General features: G+C 44.9%; 1 protein-coding gene across 1 annotated transcript in view; it reads left to right on the top strand.

The window, feature by feature from the left end:
- The window catches only part of fgfr3 (fibroblast growth factor receptor 3), a 238,107-nt gene that overhangs the window by 123,942 nt on the left and 93,935 nt on the right, over positions 1-20,230 (top strand). Inside the window, 1 exon segment of the mRNA XM_090221491.1 lies at positions 5,773-5,942. Coding sequence (XP_090077617.1) covers positions 5,773-5,942 — 170 coding nt within the window.

The following is a 20,230-nucleotide window of genomic DNA, read 5'->3' on the forward strand; positions in this document are numbered from 1 at the left end:
GACCATATCTGCATCTGGAGTGGAGGAGGAGGAGGAGGAGGAGGAGGAGGAGGAGGAGAGAGAGGATTGGAGGAGAGAGAGAGAGGGTTCTCAGTTAGGGGGGTGTGAGAGAGGAGGTGTGTGGGGGGAGCGTGTGTGAGGGAGGGGGTGTGAGAGAGGAGTGGAGGAGGAGGAGGAGGAGGAGAGAGAGGAGGAGAGAGAGGATTGGAGGAGAGAGAGAGAGGGTTCTCAGTTAGGGGGGTGTGAGAGAGGAGGTGTGTGGGGGGAGGGGGTGTGAGAGAGGGGGTGTGAGAGAGGAGTGCCTGAGATGCTCTGTCTGTGTCTCAACATTGCAAGTCTCTCTTACCCAACATGCAGCAGGAGAGTAGACCTCATTATGAACTCAGAGTATTTGCGTGTGTGTGTGTAAGAAGAGTAGAATTAACTGGGTGAAATACCACAGTGTGCATCACAGCAGCAATATTTGTTGCCACAAGAAAAGGGCAACCAGTGAAGCACAAACATGTAGCGGTAGATTTCCTGCTCTTCGTCTGAAGAGGAGTAAGGATCGGACCAAGATGCGATGTGGTAAGTGTTCATGATGATTTTAATAACAAAAGCACTGAACACTATGAAATACAAAAACAATAAACTAATACGTGAAATAACAAAACCGAAACGTGTGGTGAAAAACACAGACACGGAAACAAACACCCACAAACCAACAGTGAAACCCAGGCTACCTAAGTATGATTCTCAATCAGAGACAACTAATGACACCTGCCTCTGATTGAGAACCATACTAGGCCCGAAACAGAAACCAATCATAGAAAAACAAACATAGACTGCCCACCCCAACTCACGCCCTGACCATACTAAACAAAGACAAAACAAAGGAAATAAAGGTCAGAACGTGACACAACACATAAATACAACTCATGTTTATTTATTTTCCCTTTTGCACATTGTTACAACACTGTACATAGACATGATATGATATTTGTAATGTCTTTATTCTTTTGGAACTTCTGTGAGTGTAATGTTTACTGTTCATTTTTATTGTTTATTTCACTTTTGTTTATTATCTATTTCACCTGCTTTGGCAATGTTAACACATGTTTCCCATGCCAATAAAAACCTTGAATTGAATTGAATTGAGTGGAGATGGGAGAGAGAGAGTGGAGTTGAAGGAGGGAGGGAGGGAGGGAGAGAGGGAGGGAGAGAGGGAGGGAGAGAGGGAGGGAGTGAGAGAGGGGGAGGGAGAGAGAGAGAGAAGGGGTAAAGAAGCAGTGAAGGACTGGTGAAGATTTCCCTTTTAAGGTGGCATTGCTTGTGTGTGTGTGTGTGTGTGTGTGTGTGTGTGTGTGTGTGTGTGTGTGTGTGTGTGTGTGTGTGTCAGCTGGTTTCTCTTAGCTGCTGGTCTAGGGTTTACTAATGTGCTCTCTCTCTCTCTCTCTCTCTCTCTCTCTCTCTCCATGTCTCTGTGTGTGTGTGTGTCAATTCAATTTCAATTTAAGGGGCTTTATTAGCATGGGAAACATATGTTTACATTGCCAAGGCATGTGAAGTAGATAATAAACAAAAGTTAAATAAACTATATAAATTAGCAGTAAACATTACACGCACAAAAGTTCCTAAAGAATAAAGACATTTCAAACCTCATATCATGTGCACAAAGTTCAAGTACAAAAGGGAAAATGAATGTTGTTTGTTCTTCCCTGGTTGCCCTTTTCTTCAGACAACAGGTCACACATCTTGCTGTGTGATGCACACTGTGGTATTTCACCCACTAGATATGGGAGTTGTGCATCAAAATTGGGTTTGTTTTCTAATTCTTTGTGGATCTGTGTAATTTGAGGGAAATATGTGTCTCTAATATGGTCATACATTTGGCAGGAGGTTAGGAAGTGCAGCTCAGTTTCCACCTCATTTTGTGGGCAGTGAGCACATAGCCTGTCTTCTCTTGAGAGCCAGGTCTGTCTACGGCGGCCTTTCTCAATAGCAAGGCTAGGCTCACTGAGTCTGTACATAGTAAAATATTTCCTTAATTTTTGGTCAGTCACAGTGGTCAGGTATTCTGCCACTGTGTACTCTCTGTTTAGGGCCAAATAGCATTCTAGTTTGCTCTGTTTTTTTGTTCATTCTTTCCAATGTGTCAAGTAATTATCTTGTTGTTTTCTCATGATTTGGTTGGGTCTAATTGGGTTTCTGTCCTGGGGCTCTGTGGTTCTGTTTGTGTTTGTGAACAGAATTCTGCATCTAGAGTCTTAATTTGGTGTTTGTCTCATTTAGTGAATTCTTGGTTGGTGAGCGGACCCCAGACCTCACTGCCATGAAGAGCAATGGGTTCTATAACTGATTCAAGTATTTTTTACCAGATCCTAATTGGTATGTCGAATTTTATGTTCCTTTTGATGGTGTAGAAGGCCCTTCTTGCCTTCTCTCAGATTGTTCACAGCTTTGTGGAAGTTACCTGTGGTGCTGATGTTTAGGCGGAGGTATGTATAGTTTTTTGTGTGCTCTAGGGCAATGGTGTCTAGATGGAATTTGTATTTGTGGTCCTGGTGACTGGACCTTTTTTGGAACACCCTTATTTTGGTCTTACTGAGATTTACTGTCAGGGCCCAGGTCTGGCAGAATCAGAAGATCTAGGTGCTGCTGTAGGCTCTCCTTGGTTGGTGACAGAAGCACCAGATCATCAGCAAACAGTAGACATTTGACTTCAGATTCTAGGAGGGTGAGGCTAGGTGCTGCAGACTGTTCTAGTGCCCTCGCCAATTTTCTCTCTACACTATTTCTCTACTCAATTCAATTCAAAGGGGTTTATTGGCATGGGAAACATACACTTGTCCCTCCTTGCTTCTACAACAGCCTCCACTCTTCTGGAAGGCTGTTTCAACTGGATGTTGGAACATTGCTTCTACAACAGCCTCCACTCTTCTGGTGAGGCTGTTTCCACTCGATGTTGGAACATTGCTTCTACAACAGCCTCCACTCTTCTGGTAAGGCTGTTTCAACTGGATGTTGGAACATTGCTTCTACAACAGCCTCCACTCTTCTGGTAAGGCTGTTTCAACTGGATGTTGGAACATTGCTTCTACAACAGCCTCCACTCTTCTGGTGAGGCTGTTTCCACTGGATGTTGGAACATTGCTTCTACAACAGCCTCCACTCTTCTGGTAAGGCTGTTTCAACTGGATGTTGGAACATTGCTTCTACAACAGCCTCCACTCTTCTGGTGAGGCTGTTTCCACTCGATGTTGGAACATTGCTTCTACAACAGCCTCCACTCTTCTGGTAAGGCTGTTTCAACTGGATGTTGGAACATTGCAGCGGGGACTTGTTTCCATTCAGCCACCAGAGCGTTAGTGAGGTTGGGCACTGATGTTGGGCGATTAGGCCTGGCTCACAGTCGGTGTTCCAATTCATCTCTAAGGTGTTCGATGAGGTTGATGTCAGGGCTCTGCTCAGGCCAGTCAAGTTCTTCCACACCGATCTCGACAAAGCATTTCTATATGGACTTTGCTTTGTGAGCAGGGGCATTGTCATACTGAAACAGGAAAGGGCCTTCCCCAAACTGTTGCCATAAAGTTGGAAGAACAGAATCGTCTAGAATGTCATTGTATTCTTAAGCATCAAGATTTCCCTTCACTGGAACCTAGGCCGAACCATGAAAAACAGCCCCAGACTTTTATTCCTCCTCCACCAAACTTTACAGTTGCCACTATGCATTGGGGCAGGTAGCATTCTCCTCGGCATCCCCCACATGGTTTATAAACATATTTTATACACAATGTTGCTACTACCATCTCTTATGACCGAAAATAGCTTGTGGACATCAGAACAGCGATTAATCACCACAAACTGGACAAAGATGTTTTCTTTAATGAGTCCGACACGAAGGATATCCTGCTCCCAGACCAGGTCCAAATCCCTGTCATTCGCATGAAGAAAAGACAGAAATACAGGGGGTGGAGGTCGAGTGAGTAAACTGCCTTCACCATCCGTTCTATTGACCAACGAGCAATCACTGGAGAATAAACTGGATGATCTACGATTGAGACTATCCTACCAACAGGACATTAAAAACTATAATATCTTATGTTTCACCAAGACACGGCTGAACGACATCACGTATAATATAGAGTTGACTGGCTACTCCTGCATCAGCAGGACAGAGCAGCTACTGAACATCTGGTAAGGGGGTGTGTGTCTATTTGTCAGTAACAGCTGGACCGCGATGTCTAATATTAAAAACCTCATGATAAACTGTAGACTATCTACCAACAGAGTTTTCATCTGTATTACTCGTAGCCGTCTATTTACGACCACAAACTGATCTTGAGACTAAGACTGCACTCAACCAACTCTATAAGGCCATAAGCAAACAAGAAAATGATCATTCAGAATTGGCGCTCCTTGTGGCCAGGGACTTTAATGCAGAGAAACTTTTTACCAGCATGTCACGTGCAACCAGAGGGGAAAAAAATATTGACCACCTTTACTTCACACACAGAGACATACAAAGCTGTCCCTCGCCCTCCAAAGCAGGAAGTACCAGTGACTCGCTCAATACGGAAGTGGTCAGATGACGCGGATGCTACCCTGCAGGGCTGTTTTGCTAGCACAGACTGGAATATGTGCCAGGATTCATCCAATGGTATACCACCTCAGTCACCGGCTTCATCAATAAGTGCATCAACGATGTGGTTCCCACAGTGACAGTACGTACATATCCAAACCAGAAGCCATGGGTTACAGGCAACCGAGCTAAAGGCTAGAGCTGCCGCTTTCAAGAAGCGTGACACTAATCCGGACTCTTATAAGAAATCCTGCTATATCCTCAGACGAGCCATCAATCAGGCAAAGTGTCAAAACAAGACTAAGATTGAACCCTACTACACAGGTTCTGATGCTCGTCGGATGTGTGTGTTACTTTTTATTACATTTTTTACTTTAGTTTATTTCAGAAATATTTTCTTAACTCTATTTCTTGAACTGCATTAATGGTTAAGGGCTTGTAAGGAAGCATTTCACGGTATTTGGCGCTTGTGAAAAATAACATTTGATTTGATTTGTTTGAGATGGTGAAGCGTGATTCATCACTCCAGAGAACGCTTTTCCACTGCTCCGGAGTCCAATAGCGGCAAGGTTTACACCATTCCAGCTGACGCTTGGCATTGTGCATTGTGATCTTAGACTTGTGTGCAGCTGCTCGGCCATCCAAACCCATTTCATGAAGCTCCTGATTAACAGTTATTGTGCTGACCTTGCTTCCAGAGGCAATTTGAAACTCGGTAGTGAGTGTTGCAACCGAGGACATAAGATTTTTACGCACAACGTGCTTCAGCACTCGGCGGTTTCATTCTGTGTGCTTGTGTTTTGCTTACCACTTCGTCTAGGAGCCGTTGTTGCTCCTAGACCATTCCAGTTTACAATGACAGCACTTACAGTTGACTGGGGCAATTTGGTGAAATGACTTGTTGGAAAGGTAGCATCCTATGACGGTGCCAAGTTGAAAGTCCCTGAGCTCTTCAGTAAGGCCATTCTACTGCCAATGTTTGTCTATGGGGATTGCATGGCTGTGTGCTGGATTTTATACACCTGTCAGCAACGTGTGCAGCTGAAATCCACTAATTTGAAGGGGTGTCCACACACTGCTGTATATATAATGCATCTAGTGTATGTGTTGTGTAAACATCTGGCTATTTATATTAATCAGGAAGTTAAATCTGATACACTCAAACAGTCCACGATGACTAACATGCCCTCCTCTCTCTCCTGTCCAATCAGAAGGCCCGTATTGGACCAGACCGGATCGCATGGAGAAGAAGCTCCTCGCTATCCCAGCCGCCAATACCGTCAAATTTCGTTGCGCTGCCGCTGGAAACCCCACGCCCTCCATCCATTGGCTGAAGAATGGGAAGGAGTTTAAGGGTGAACAGAGGATGGGCGGGATCAAGGTGAGTCAGACAGCCAATCAGACATTAGTAGTCAGAAGTTAGTCGACAGAGGTATACAGAGTTCTTACCAAGGAGGCGTCCCAAATAGCACCCTATTCCCTACATAGTGCACTACTTTTGACCAAGGCCCTATAGAGCAGTACTTTAAGCCCTACGGACCCTTGTCAAAAGTAGTGCACTAGATAAGAAATAGGATGCCAAGCCAGGTTCAATTCCTACTATATAAGATATATAAGAGTATGAAATAGGCTGTTTGAGAATGTTTGAAGCCTAAGCAACCGGCATATACATTGTTTGAAGTACAATAGACCAACATAGCTACTGTAGTTGGTCAAAGCTGTGTGCTGAAAACCTTGGTAGGGCATGGGTGGATTAGGCATTGTGTTGCTCATGTGAATTTCCTTGATTCTTCAGCTTCAGACCAATGCCTACTTCTCACTTAAACATAGTTTTTTTTCATTTCCATGGTTTTTAGAAGGTAATTTTCTGTTAGAGGAACTGCACACGCTGATTTGTTTTTTGGGCTCCTCAAGAAATGCTGGCAGCCATGACAGATGCCAAACGCGAGTTGGCTTGTGGGTGGGGTTAGCTTGTGGGTGGGGTTAGCTTGTGGGTGGGGTTAGCTTGTGGGTGGGGTTGGCTTGTGGGTGGGGTTAGCTTGTGGGTGGGGTTGGCTTGTGGGTGGGGTTCGCTTGTGGGTGGGGTTAGCTTGTGGGTGGGGTTAGCTTGTGGGTGGGGTTTGATGTGAGTGTTTTTTGGGTGTGTCCTTTCCACCACCACACATCCATCTGTCAGAACCTTGCAGCTGTTTCCTCAATCACAAAAAGCAAACCTCCTGCAGGTTGAGGTCCATAATTACAGGCAGATTGTATGCTGAGATGCCAAAGGAAGCTTTGAATAGGTCCGTAGCCTACAGAGTAATACCACAATAAGGTATTATCTAAATGTATGTACACTAAACAAAAATATGAACGCAACATATAAAGTGTTGGTTTAATGAGCTGAAATATAAGATCCCAGAAATGTTCCATACGCACAAAAAGCTTATTTGTCTTAAATGTGGTGCACGAATGTGTTTAGATCCCTGCTAGTGAGAATGTATCCTTTGACAAGATAATCCATCCGCCTGACAGGTGTGGCATATCAAGAAGCTGATTAAACAGCATGATCATTACACAAGTGGGGACAATAAAAGGCCCCTCTAAAATGTGCAGTTTTGTTTTGAGGCAGTGTGCAATTGGAATGCTGATTGCAAGAATGTCCACCAGAGCTGTTGCCAGATAATTTAATTTTAATTTCTCTACCATAAGCCGCCTTCAACATTGTTTTAGAGAATTTGGCGGTACGTCCAAACGGCCTCACAACCGTAGACCACGTGTATGGCGTTGTGTCGGCGAGCGGTTTGCTGATGTCAACGTTGTGAACAGACTGTCCCATGGTGGCAGTGGAGTTTTGGTATGGGCAGGCATAAGCTACAGACAACGAAAACACAGTTGCATTTTATCGATTGCAATTTGAATGCACAAAGATACCATGAGGAAATCCTACGGCCCATTGTCGTGCCATTCATCCGCTGCCATGCACAGCCCGATGTCTCAAGGATCTGTACACAATTTCTGGAAACTGAAAATGTCTTGGCCTGCATACTCACCAGACATGTTTGGGATGCTCTGGATCGATTTGTAGGACAGCGCATTTCCAGTTCCTGCCAATATCCAGCAACTTCGCACAGCCACTGCAGAGTGGAACACAGGCCACAATCAACAGCCTGATCAACTCTATACGAAGGAGATGGGTCGTGCTGCATGAGGCAAATGGCGGTCACACCAGATACTGACTGGTTTTCTGATCCACACCAGATACTGACTGGTTTTCTGATCCACACCAGATACTGATTGGTTTTCTGATCCACACCAGATACTGACTGGTTTTCTGATCCACACCAGATACTGACTGGTTTTCTGATCCACACCAGATACTGACTGGTTTTCTGATCCACACCAGACACTGACTGGTTTTCTGATCCACACCAGATACTGACTGGTTTTCTGATCCACACCCCTAATTGTTTTTAAGGTATCTGTGACCACCAGATGCATATCTGTCTTCCCAGTGAAATCCATATATTAAGGCCTATTTCATGTATTTCAATGTATTGATTTCCTTACAACAATCTTTGAAATTGTTGCATGTTGAGTTTATATTTTTATAATAGAAGGAAGAAGGAAGGGAGGAAAGGACAACTAATGAAGTAATAAATCCCAAATACAAGGAACTGGAACATAAAAGTAGTCAAAAGCCCCAGATTAGGAATTAATAAGGTGGAAATAGAAACAAAAGGTGGAGGGAGGATGATGCCCGAATGTTTGTGTGATTGGAAAAGTGTGATGAGTTGACTTTTGCCACATTTTGTTACAAAACAGCCTTATTCTAAAATGGATTAAATAAGAACATTTCCTCTACACAGACTACGCCATAATGACAACGCAAAAACAGGTTTTTCGAAATTATTATCTCAAACTGAAATACCTTACATAAGTATTTATTCATTTATTTATCTCACCTTTATTTAACCAGGTAGGCCAGTTGAGAACAAGTTCTCATTTACTACTGTGTCCTGGCAAAGCAGTGCGACAAAAAACAACACAGAGTTACACATAGGATAAACAAAAGTACAGTCAATAACACAGTATATAAATATGTATACAGTGTGTGCAAATGGAGTAAGGTGGTAAGGCAATAAATAGGCCATAGTAGCGAGGTAATTACAATTTAGCAAATTAACACTGAAGTCATAGATGTGCAGATGATGATGTGCAAGTAGAAATACTGGTGTGCAAAAGAGTGAAAAAGTAAATAAAAACAGTATGGGGATGAGGTAGGTAGATTGGGTGGGCTATTTACAGATGGGCTATGTACAGCTGCAGCGGTCGGTAAGCTGCTCAGATAGCTGATGCTTAAAGTTAGAGAGGGAGATATAGGTCTCCAACTTCAGCGATCTTTGCAATTCGTTCCAGTCATTGGCAGCAGAGAAATGGAAGGAAAGGCAGCCAAAGTGGGTGTTAGCTTTGGAGATGACCAATGAGATATACCTGCTGGAGCGAGTGCTACGGGTGGGTGTTGCTATGGTGACCTGTGAGCTGAGATAAGGAGGAGCTTTTCCTAACAATGGTGGGTCTGGCGACGAATATGTAGCGAGGGCCAGCCGACGAGAGCATACAGGTCGCAGTGGTGGGTGGTATATGGGGCTTTGCTTACAAAACGGATGGTACTGTGATAGACTGCATCCAGTTTGAGTGTTGGAGGCTATTTTGTAAATGACTTCGCCGAAGTCGAGGATTGGTAGGATAGTCAGTTTTACGAGGGAATGTTTGGCAGCGAGAGTGAAGGAGGCTTTGTTGCGAAATAGGAAGCCGATTCTAGATTTACTTTTGGATTGGAGATGCTAAATATGAGTCTGGAAGGAGAGTTTACAGTTTAGCCAGACACCTAGGTATTTGTAGTTGTCAGAACCGTCCAGGGTGCTGATGCTAGTCGGGCAGGCGGGTGCGGCCAGCGATCGGTTGAAAAGCATGCATTTAGTTTTCCTAGCGTTTAAGAGCAGTTGGAGGCCACAGAAGGAGAGTTGTATGGCATTGAAGCTCGTTTGGAGGTTTGTTAACACAGTGTCCAAAGAAGGGCCAGTTGTATACAGAATGGTGTCGGCTGCATAGAGGTGGATCAAGGAATCACCCGCAGCAAGAGCGACATCATTGATATATACAGAGAAAAGAGTCGGCCCGAGAATTGAACCCTGTGGTACCCCCATAGAGTCTGCCAGAGGCCAGGACAACAGGCCCTCCGATTTGACACACTGAACTCTATCTGAGAAGTAGATGGTGAATCAGGCGAGGCAGTCATTGAGAAACCAAGGCTGTTGAGTCTGCCGATAAGAATACGGTGATTGACAGAGTCGAAAGCCTTGGCCAGGTCGATGAAGACGGCTGTACAGTACTGTCTTTTATTGATGGCGGTTATGATATCGTTTAGTACCTTGAGCGTGGCTGAGGTGCACCCGTGACCAGCCCGGAATCCGGATTGCACAGCAGAGAATGTACGGTGGGATTTGAAATGGTCAGTGATCTGTTTGTTCACTTGGCTTTCGAAGACTTGGCTTTCGAAGACTTTAGAAAGGCAGGATAGGATGGATGTAACAGTTTGGGTCTAGAGTGTCAGTTTGGGTCTAGAGTGTCTCCCCCTTTGAAGAGGGGGATGACCGTGGCAGCATTCAGGATGTTTTTGTGCTGGTCGAGTGCATTCAGGTCTGAAGTGAACCAAGGGCTATGTCTGTTCTTAGTTCTAAATTTTTTGAAAGGGGCATGCTTATCTAAGATGGTGAGGAAATTCCTTTTAAAGGACAACCAGGCATCCTCAACTGATGGGGTGAGGTCAATATTCTTCCAGGATACCTGGGCCAGATCGATTAGAAAGGCCTGCTCGCAGAAGTTTTTTAGGGAGCGTTTGACAGTGATGAGGGGTGGTTGTTTGACCGTGGACCCATAACGGATGCAGGCAATGAGGCAGTGGTCGCTGAGATCCTGATTGAAAACAGCAGAGGTGTATTTGGAGGGCAAGTTGGTCAGGATAATATCTATGAGAGTGCCCATGTTTACGGATTTAGGGTTGCACCTGGTGGGTTCCTGGATGATTTGTGTGAGATTGAGGGCATCTAGCTTAGATTGTAGGACGGCCGGGGTTAAGCATATCCCAGTTTAGGTCACCTAACAGAACGAACTCTGAAGATAGATGGGGGACATTCAATTCACATATGGTGTCCAGTATTCAGACCCTTTGCTATGAGACTCAGGTGCATCCTGTTTTCATTGATCATCCTTGAGATGTTGATACAACTTGATTGGAGACCAACTGTGGTAAATTCAATTGATTGGACATGATTTGGAAAGGCACACACCTGTCTATAAAAAATCCCACAGTTGACAGTGCATGTCAGAGCAAAACCAAGAGCCATGAGGTCGAAGAAATTGTCCATTATGCTCTGAGACAGGATTGTGTCGAGGCACAGATCTGGGGATGGGTACCAAAAAATGTCTGCAGCATTGAAGGTCCCCAAGAACACAATGGCCTCCATCATTCATCATTCTTAACTGGAATAATTTTGGAACCTCCAAGACTCTTCTTAGAACTGCCTGGCCGGTACCAAAGGGCCTTGGTCAGGGAGAACCCTATAGTCACAAAGCTCCAGAGTTCCTCTGTGGAGCATACTCTGAGTTGTCCTTATGCTAGGTCCTGATCTGGCTATGCCAAATGGCTGTGGGCTATACTAGTTCATTTAGCAGACAAGACTTGCTTAGAATTCTGTAGCATTATTTTATATTATTTTATAGTATGAAGAATACAATTGATCATAGCAGATAGAAAATAGAAAGGATATTTTCTCCAAAAGATTTGAGGGAGTGCGCACATGTGGCTATTCTGTGTTGAGCAGTTAACAAAGAATGAGGTACTACTATATATTTAATTTAAAGTTATTTATGCAACTTTAGTTGTGATACAAATGTTGGGCTATATGTTTATGTTTTTTATACATTCTAAGACTGCATGATGCGACTCTAATGATGACCATGAAAGGCATGAGCTCTTTTTTGTGCACGCTGCACACACTTCATCAGTCTCTCATTCACAATATGACAAGCACTTGATAATGCCTCAAATTTACCGCCAGCATCCCCTTTGTGTGTCCGCAATGCCCCCTAAAACAAATCCATGCTTTTTGCAGGCAATGGTCGTTGTACACTTGGGCAGAATCTAATAGTGAACATTTCCTTCTCCCTGCTGCATGCTCCAAGCACCACTCACTCAAATGGCTCTGTCAGGTGATCAGGTCTTTCTCACAGGCTACAAGTGAAGACAGACACATCAGAGGTGCATATTGAAGATATTGGAAGAACTGTCCACATTTACTTTTCGTCAGCCAACAAGATGAGTAGGCCTAACAAACAGCAAAAGCACTAGCCTATGTCAATCTACTATCCCCATAGTACAAAAGTTGACCAATTCTATTCTGTGTGAGAAATAATTATTCCAAACATAGTCTGGGCCAGTTGTGGGATAGATCCCAAATTAATACAACTTTTGCAAGCAATGTGGCTGACACAACAGATCAGAACATTTAGCTTAAAATGTTGATAAAGTATTAGGCTATTTCTTCACATTATAAGCACAGCAATGCCCACACAGCAGTAGGCTATAAACACGAAATGTTCCATTAGCGGGAAAACGCCACTCTCTAAAGTGACCACAAAGAAATGCTTTGTTACAAAGGTACATTCTTCTAGTGAACATTATCTTCCTCCAACTTGAACCTCATGTGCTACGTATGTTACACCTGTTGTAAAGGGGATTCATTTTAAGAAGTTATTTGGCCACTTTAGTTGTGATACAAACCTAATTAAAACATATAGGCCTATGGACTAGGCTACATGAGGTGTGATACAAACGTAATTAAAACATGGGCTAAAATATATAGGACTATGGGCAAGGCTACATGAGGTGTGATACAAACCTAATTAAAACATATAGGACTATGGGCTAGGCTACATGAGGTGTGATACTAACCAAATTAAAACATATAGGACTATGGGCTAGGCTACATGATGTGTCATGCAATCCTAATTAAAACATATAGGACTATGGGCTAGGCTACATGAGGTGTGATACTAACCTTATAGGACTATGAGCTAGGCTACATGAGGTGTGATACTAACCTTAAAGGACTATGGGCTAGGCTACATGAGGTGTGATACTAACCTTATAGGACTATGGGCTAGGCTACATGAGGTGTGATGCTAACCTTATAGGACTATGGGCTAGGCTACATGAGGTGTGATACTAACCTTATAGGACTATGGGCTAGGCTACATGAGGTGTGATACTAACCTTATATGACTATTGACTAGACTACATGAGTTGTGATACTACCCTTATAGGACTATGGACTAGAATACATGAGGTGTGATACTAACCTTATAGGACTATGGGCTAGGCTACATGAGGTGTGATACTAACCTTATAGGACTATGGGCTAGGCTACATGAGGTGTGATACTAACCTTATAGGACTATGGACTAGAATACATGAGGTGTGATACTAACCTTATAGGACTATGGGCTAGGCTACATGAGGTGTGATACTAACCTTATAGGACTATGTGCTAGGCTACATGAGGTGTCATACAATCCTAATTAAAACATATAGGACTATGGGCTAGGCTACATGAGGTGTGATACAATCCTAATTAAAACATATAGGACTATGGGCTAGGCTACATGAGGTATGATACTAACCATATAGGACTATGGGCTGGGCTACATGAGGTGTCATACAATCCTAATTAAAACATATAGGACTATGGGCTAGGCTACATGAGGTGTGATACAATCCTAATTAAAACATATAGGACTATGGGCTAGGCTACATGAGGTGTGATACTAACCTTATAGGACTATGGGCTAGGCTACATGAGGTGTGATACTAACCTCATAGGACTATGGGCTAGGCTACATGAGGTATGATACTAACCATATAGGACTATGGGCTGGGCTACATGAGGTGTGATACTAACCTTATAGGACTATGGGCTAGGCTACATGAGGTGTGATACTAACCTTATAGGACTATGGGCTAGGCTACGTGAGGTGTGATGCTAACCTTATAGGACTATGGGCTAGGCTACATGAGGTGTGATACTAACCTTATAGGACTATGGGCTAGGCTACATGAGGTGTCATACAATCCTAATTAAAACATATAGGACTATGGGCTAGGCTACATGAGGTGTAATACAAACCTAATTAAAACATATAGGACTATGGCTAGGCTACATGAGGTGTGATACAAACCTTATTAAAACATATAGGACTATGGGCTAGGCTACATGAGGTGTGATACTAACCTTATAGGACTATGGGCTAGGCTACATGAGGTGTGATGCTAACCTTATAGGACTATGGGCTAGGCTACATGAGGTGTGATAGTAACCTTATAGAACTATGGGCTAGGCTACATGAGGTGTGATGCTTACCTTATAGGACTATGGGCTAGGCTACATGAGGTGTGATACTAACCTTATAGGACTATGGGCTAGGCTACATGAGGTGTGATGCTAACCTTATATGACTATGGGCTAGGCTACATGAGGTGTGATACTAACCTTATAGGACTATGGGCTAGGCTACATGAGGTGTGATACTAACCTTATAGGACTATGGGCTAGGCTACATGAGGTATGATACTAACCATATAGGACTATGGGCTGGGCTACATGAGGTGTCATACAATCCTAATTAAAACATATAGGACTATGGGCTAGGCTACATGAGGTGTGATACTAACCTTATAGGACTATGGGCTAGGCTACATGAGGTGTGATACTAACCTTATAGGACTATGGGCTAGGCTACATGAGGTATGATACTAACCATATAGGACTATGGGCTGGGCTACATGAGGTGTCATACAATCCTAATTAAAACATATAGGACTATGGGCTAGGCTACATGAGGTGTGATACTAACCTTATAGGACTATGGGCTAGGCTACATGAGGTGTGATACTAACCTTATAGGACTATGGGCTAGGCTACATGATGTGTCATGCAATCCTAATTAAAACATATAGGACTATGGGCTAGGCTACATGAGGTGTGATACTAACCTTATAGGACTATGGGCTAGGCTACATGAGGTGTGATACTAACCTTATAGGACTATGTGCTAGGCTACATGAGGTGTGATACTAACCTTATAGGACTATGGGCTAGGCTACATGAGGTGTGATACTAACCTTATAGGACTATGGGCTAGGCTACATGAGGTGTGATACTAACCTTATAGGACTATGTGCTAGGCTACATGAGGTGTGATACTGACCTTATAGGACTATGGGCTAGACTACATGTGGTGTGATACTAACCTTATAGGACTATGGGCTAGGCTACATGAGGTGTGATACTAACCTTATAGGACTATGGGCTAGGCTACATGAGGTGTGATACTAACCTTATTAAAACATATAGGACTATGGGCTAGGCTACATGAGGTGTGATACTAACCTTATAGGACTATGGGCTAGGCTACATGAGGTGTGATACTAACCTTATAGGACTATGGGCTAGGCTACATGAGGTGTGATACTAACCTAATAGGACTATGGGCTAGGCTACATGAGGTGTGATACTAACCTTATAGGACTATGGGATAGGCTACATGAGGTGTGATACTAACCTTATAGGACTATGGGCTAGGCTACATGAGGTGTGATACTAACCTTATAGGACTATGGGCTAGGCTACATGAGGTGTGATACTAACCTTATAGGACTATGGGCTAGGCTACATGAGGTGTGATACTAACCTTATAGGACTATGGGATAGGCTACATGAGGTGTGATACTAACCTTATAGGACTATGGGCTAGGCTACATGAGGTGTGATACTAACCTTATAGGACTATGGGCTAGGCTACATGAGGTGTGATACTAACCTTATAGGACTATGGGCTAGGCTACATGAGGTGTGATACTAACCTTATAGGACTATGGGCTAGGCTACATGAGGTGTGATACTAACCTTATAGGACTATGGGCTAGGCTACATGAGGTGTGATACTATGATTTAAACATGTCACTATGAAAAGGTGTGCGTTTCTTGCCGTACTGCACACAGGCTGGGCATTATTCATAAGTGATAATATATCACTCACACGTGATAGCCTCATATTGTCACCCATCAGACTATTCTTGATTTAATATTGTCTTTACATATAATACATAATATATGTGTGAAATTAATTTTGGTTGAGAATACATCATTATCATGCACCGAAACAGGGGGGGAAATACATGTCATCTGTTTAAATAGAGAATGGAGGACGTTTTCTCTTGGTTCGTTTTCAGCCAGATATACTCCTGTTGTAAAGAGAAGCAATGTGCTTAATATTAGGAGAGTTGAGAAATACATATAGTAGTCTATAGAAAGCTGATGGGATCCTCCTCATTTTAATAGAGGCCATCACTCTGTTTATCATGCAATTGCATAGCCTATATTTGGCAGCTCTGCTTCTAGCTCCTAAGCAGCTTTGCAGTATTTTGTTTGTTTGTGTGTTATTTCTTACATTATTAGCCTAGAATGTTTTTTGTGTTATTATTACATACAGCCAGATATTAGATATCACTCACTAGCATTAAGACCAAGAATTTCCTGAAACGTAACCCCCGGGGCAATTGAACTTATCCTAGGGTTCTGTGCTGCTATTTTTATTGACTTGGCCAAAGCTTTTGATACATTCTTGTTGGCCGGCTAAAGAGTATTGATGTCTTTGAGGGATCTTTGGCCTAGTTTGCTAACTACCTCTCTCAAAGAGTGCAGTGTATAAAGTCAGAACATCTGCTGTCTCAGCCACTGCCTGTCACCAATTGTGTACCCCAAGGTTCGGTCCTAGGTCCCACGCTCTTCTCAATTTACATCAACAACATAGCTCAGGCAGTAGGAAGCTCTCTCATCCATTTATTTGCAGATGATACAGTCATATACTCAGCTGGTCCCTCCCCAGATTTTGATAAATACTCTACAACAAAAATGTCTTACAAGCTTTCTCTGCCCTGAACACCTCCAAAACAAAGGTTATGTGGTTTGGTAAGAAGAATGCCTCTCTCCCCACAGGTGTGATTACTACCTCTGAGGGTTTAGAGCTTGAGGTAACCTCATACAAGTACTTGGGAGTATGGCAAGACGGTACACTGTCCTTCTCTCAGCACATATCAAAGCTGCAGACTAAAGTTAAATCTAGACTTGGTTTCCTCTATCGTAAATCACTCCTCTTTCAGCCCAGCTGCCAAACTAACTCTGATTCAGATGACCATCCTACCCATGCTAGATTACGGAGACATAATTTATAGATCGGCAGGTAAGGGTGCTCTCGACCGGCTAGATGTTCTTTACCATTCGGCCATCAGATTTGCCACCAATGCTCCTTATAGGACACATCACTGCACTCTATACTCCTCTGTAAACTGGTCATCTCTGTATACCCGTCGCAAGACACACTGGTTGATGCTTATTTATAAAACCCTCTTAGACCTCCCTCCCCCCTATCTGAGATATCTACTGCAGTCCTTATCCTCCACATACAACACTCGTTCTGCCAGTCACATTCTGTTAAAGGTCTCCAAAGCACACATCCCTGGGTCGCTCCTCTTTTCAGTTCACTGCAGTTAGCGACTGGAACGAGCTGCAACAAACATTCAAACTGGACAGTTTTATCTCAATCTCTTCATTCAAAGACTCAATCATGGACACTCTTACTGACAGTTGTGGCTGCTTTGCGTGATGTATTGTTGTCTCTACCTTCTGGTCCTTTGTGCTGTTGTAGTTCTCTCTTTATGTAGTGTTGTGTTGTCTTGCTAATCGTGTGATTTGTCTTGTATTTTTATATAATTAATTCATTTGTATTTTTAATCCCAGTCCCCGTCCCCAACAGGAGGCCTTTTGCCTTTTGGCCGTCATTGTAAATAAGAATTTGTTCTTGACATGATTTGCCTAGTTAAATAAAGGTTCAATAAAAAATTAAGAAAACATTTGCTGTCAACACTTGCTTCAAGGTGTCCACCAATGTTCCTGTACCCAAGAAAGCAAATGTAATGGAACTAAATGACTGTCGCCCAGTAGAACTCACTTCTGCCATCATGAAGTGCTTTGAGAGGCTAGTTAAGGATCATATCACCTGTACCTTACCAGCCACCGTAGACCCACTTCAATTTGCTTACCGCACAAATAGATCCACAGACGATGCAATCGGAATCACACTGCACACTGCCCTAACCCATCTGGACAAGAGGAATACGTATGTAAGAATGATGTTCATTGACTATAGCTCAGCCTTCAACACCACAGTACCCTCAAAACTCATCATTAAGCTTGGGGTCCTGGGTCTGAAACCCGCCCTGTGCAACTCGGTCCTGGACTTCCTGACGGGCCGCCCCCAGATAATGAAGGTAGGAAACAACACATCCACTTTGCTGATCATCAACACAGGGGCCCCAAAACCGTGGGTGCTTAGTCCCCTCCTGTACTCCCTGTTCACCCATGACTGTGTGACCATGCACATCTCTACAGGGAGCCTACAGGGAGGAGGAGACATCCCGCAGGGAGGAGGAGGAGACATCCTACAGGGAGGAGACATCCTACAGGGAGGAGACGGCATCCTACAGGGAGGAGGAGGAGACATCCTACAGGGAGGAGACATCCTACAGGGAGGAGGAGACATCCTACAGGGAGGAGGAGACATCCTACAGGGAGGAGGAGACATCCTACAGGGAGGAGGAGACATCCTACAGGGAGGAGGAGACATCCTACAGGGAGGAGGAGACAGCCTACAGGGAGGAGGAGACATCCTACAGGTCGGATGTGACAGCCTACAGGGAGGAGACATCCTCCAGGGAGGAGACAGCCTACAGGGAGGAGACAGCCTACAGGGAGGAGGATACATCCTACAGGGAGGAGACATCCTACAGGGGGGATGAGACATCCTACAGGGAGGAGGAGACATCCTACAGGGAGGAGGAGACAGCCTACAGGGAGGAGACATCCTACAGGGAGGAGACAGCCTACAGGGAGGAGACAGCCTACAGGGAGGAGACAGCCTACAGGGAGGAGGAGACATCCTACAGGGAGGAGGTGACATCCTACAGGGAGGAGGAGACATCCTACAGGGAGGAGGAGACATCCTACAGGGAGGAGGAGACAGCCTACAGGGAGGAGACATCCTACAGGGAGGAGGAGACATCCTACAGGGAGGAGGAGACATCCTACAGGGAGGAGGAGACATCCTACAGGGAGGAGGAGACATCCTACAGGGAGGAGACATCCTACAGGGAGGAGACAGCCTACAGGGAGGAGGAGACAGCCTACAGGGAGGAGACAGCCTACAGGGAGGAGACAGCCTACAGTGAGGAGACATCCAACAGGGAGGAGACATCCAACAGGGAGGAGACAGCCTACATGGAGGAGACAGCCTACAAGGAGGAGGAGACATCTAACAGGGAGGAGGAGACATCCTACAGGGAGGAGGAGACATCCTACAGGGAGGAGACAGCCTACGGGGAGGAGGAGACATCCTACAGGGAGGAGACAGCCTACAGGGAGGAGGAGACATCCTACAGGGAGGAGGAGACATCCTACAGGGAGGAGACATCCTACAGGGTGGAGACAGCCTACAGGGAGGAGACATCCTACAGGGAGGAGACATCCTACAGGGAGGAGACATCCTACACGGAGGAGACATCCTACAGGGAGGAGGAGACATCCTACAGGGAGGAGACAGCCTACGGGGAGGAGGAGACATCCTACAGGGAGGAGACAGCCTACAGGGAGGAGGAGACATCCTACAGGGAGGAGGAGACATCCTACAGGGAGGAGGAGACATCCTACAGGGAGGAGGAGACATCCTACAGGGAGGAGGAGACATCCTACAGGGAGGAGGAGACATCCTACAGGGAGGAGGATACATCCTACAGGGAGGAGGAGACATCCTAAAGGGAGGATGTGACAGCCTACAGGGAGGAGACAGCCTACAGGGAGGAGACAGCCTACAGGGAGGAGACAGCCTACAGGGAGGAGACAGCCTACAGGGAGGAGGAGACATCCTACAGGGAGGAGACATCCTACAGGGGGGATGAGACATCCTACAGGGAGGAGGAGACATCCTACAGGGAGGAGGAGACAGCCTACAGGGAGGAGACATCCTCCAGGGAGGAGACAGACTACAGGGAGGAGACAGCCTACAGGGAGGAGGAGACAGCCTACAGGGAGGAGGAGACATCCTACAGGGAGGAGGAGACATCCTACAGGGAATAGGAGACAGCCTACAGGGAGGAGACATCCTACAGGGAGGAGGAGACATCCTACAGGGAGGAGGAGACATCCTACAGGGAGGAGACAGCCTACAGGGATGAGACATCCTACAGGGAGGAGACAGCCTACAGAGAGGAGGAGACAGCCTACAGGGAGGAGACAGCCTACAGGGAGGAGACAGCCTACAGGGAGGAGACAGCCTACATGGAGGAGACAGCCTACATGGAGGAGACAGCCTACAGGGAGGAGGAGACAGCCTACATGGAGGAGACAGCCTACAGGGAGGAGGAGACATCCTACAGGGAGGAGACAGCCTACAGGGAGGAGACATCCTCCAGGGAGGAGACAGCCTACAGGGTGGAGGAGACATCCTACAGGGAGG

This window comes from Oncorhynchus mykiss, chromosome 25, assembly GCF_057628025.1.
Source record: "Oncorhynchus mykiss isolate SJ-2025 chromosome 25, ASM5762802v1, whole genome shotgun sequence".
Lineage (NCBI taxonomy): Eukaryota > Metazoa > Chordata > Actinopteri > Salmoniformes > Salmonidae > Oncorhynchus > Oncorhynchus mykiss.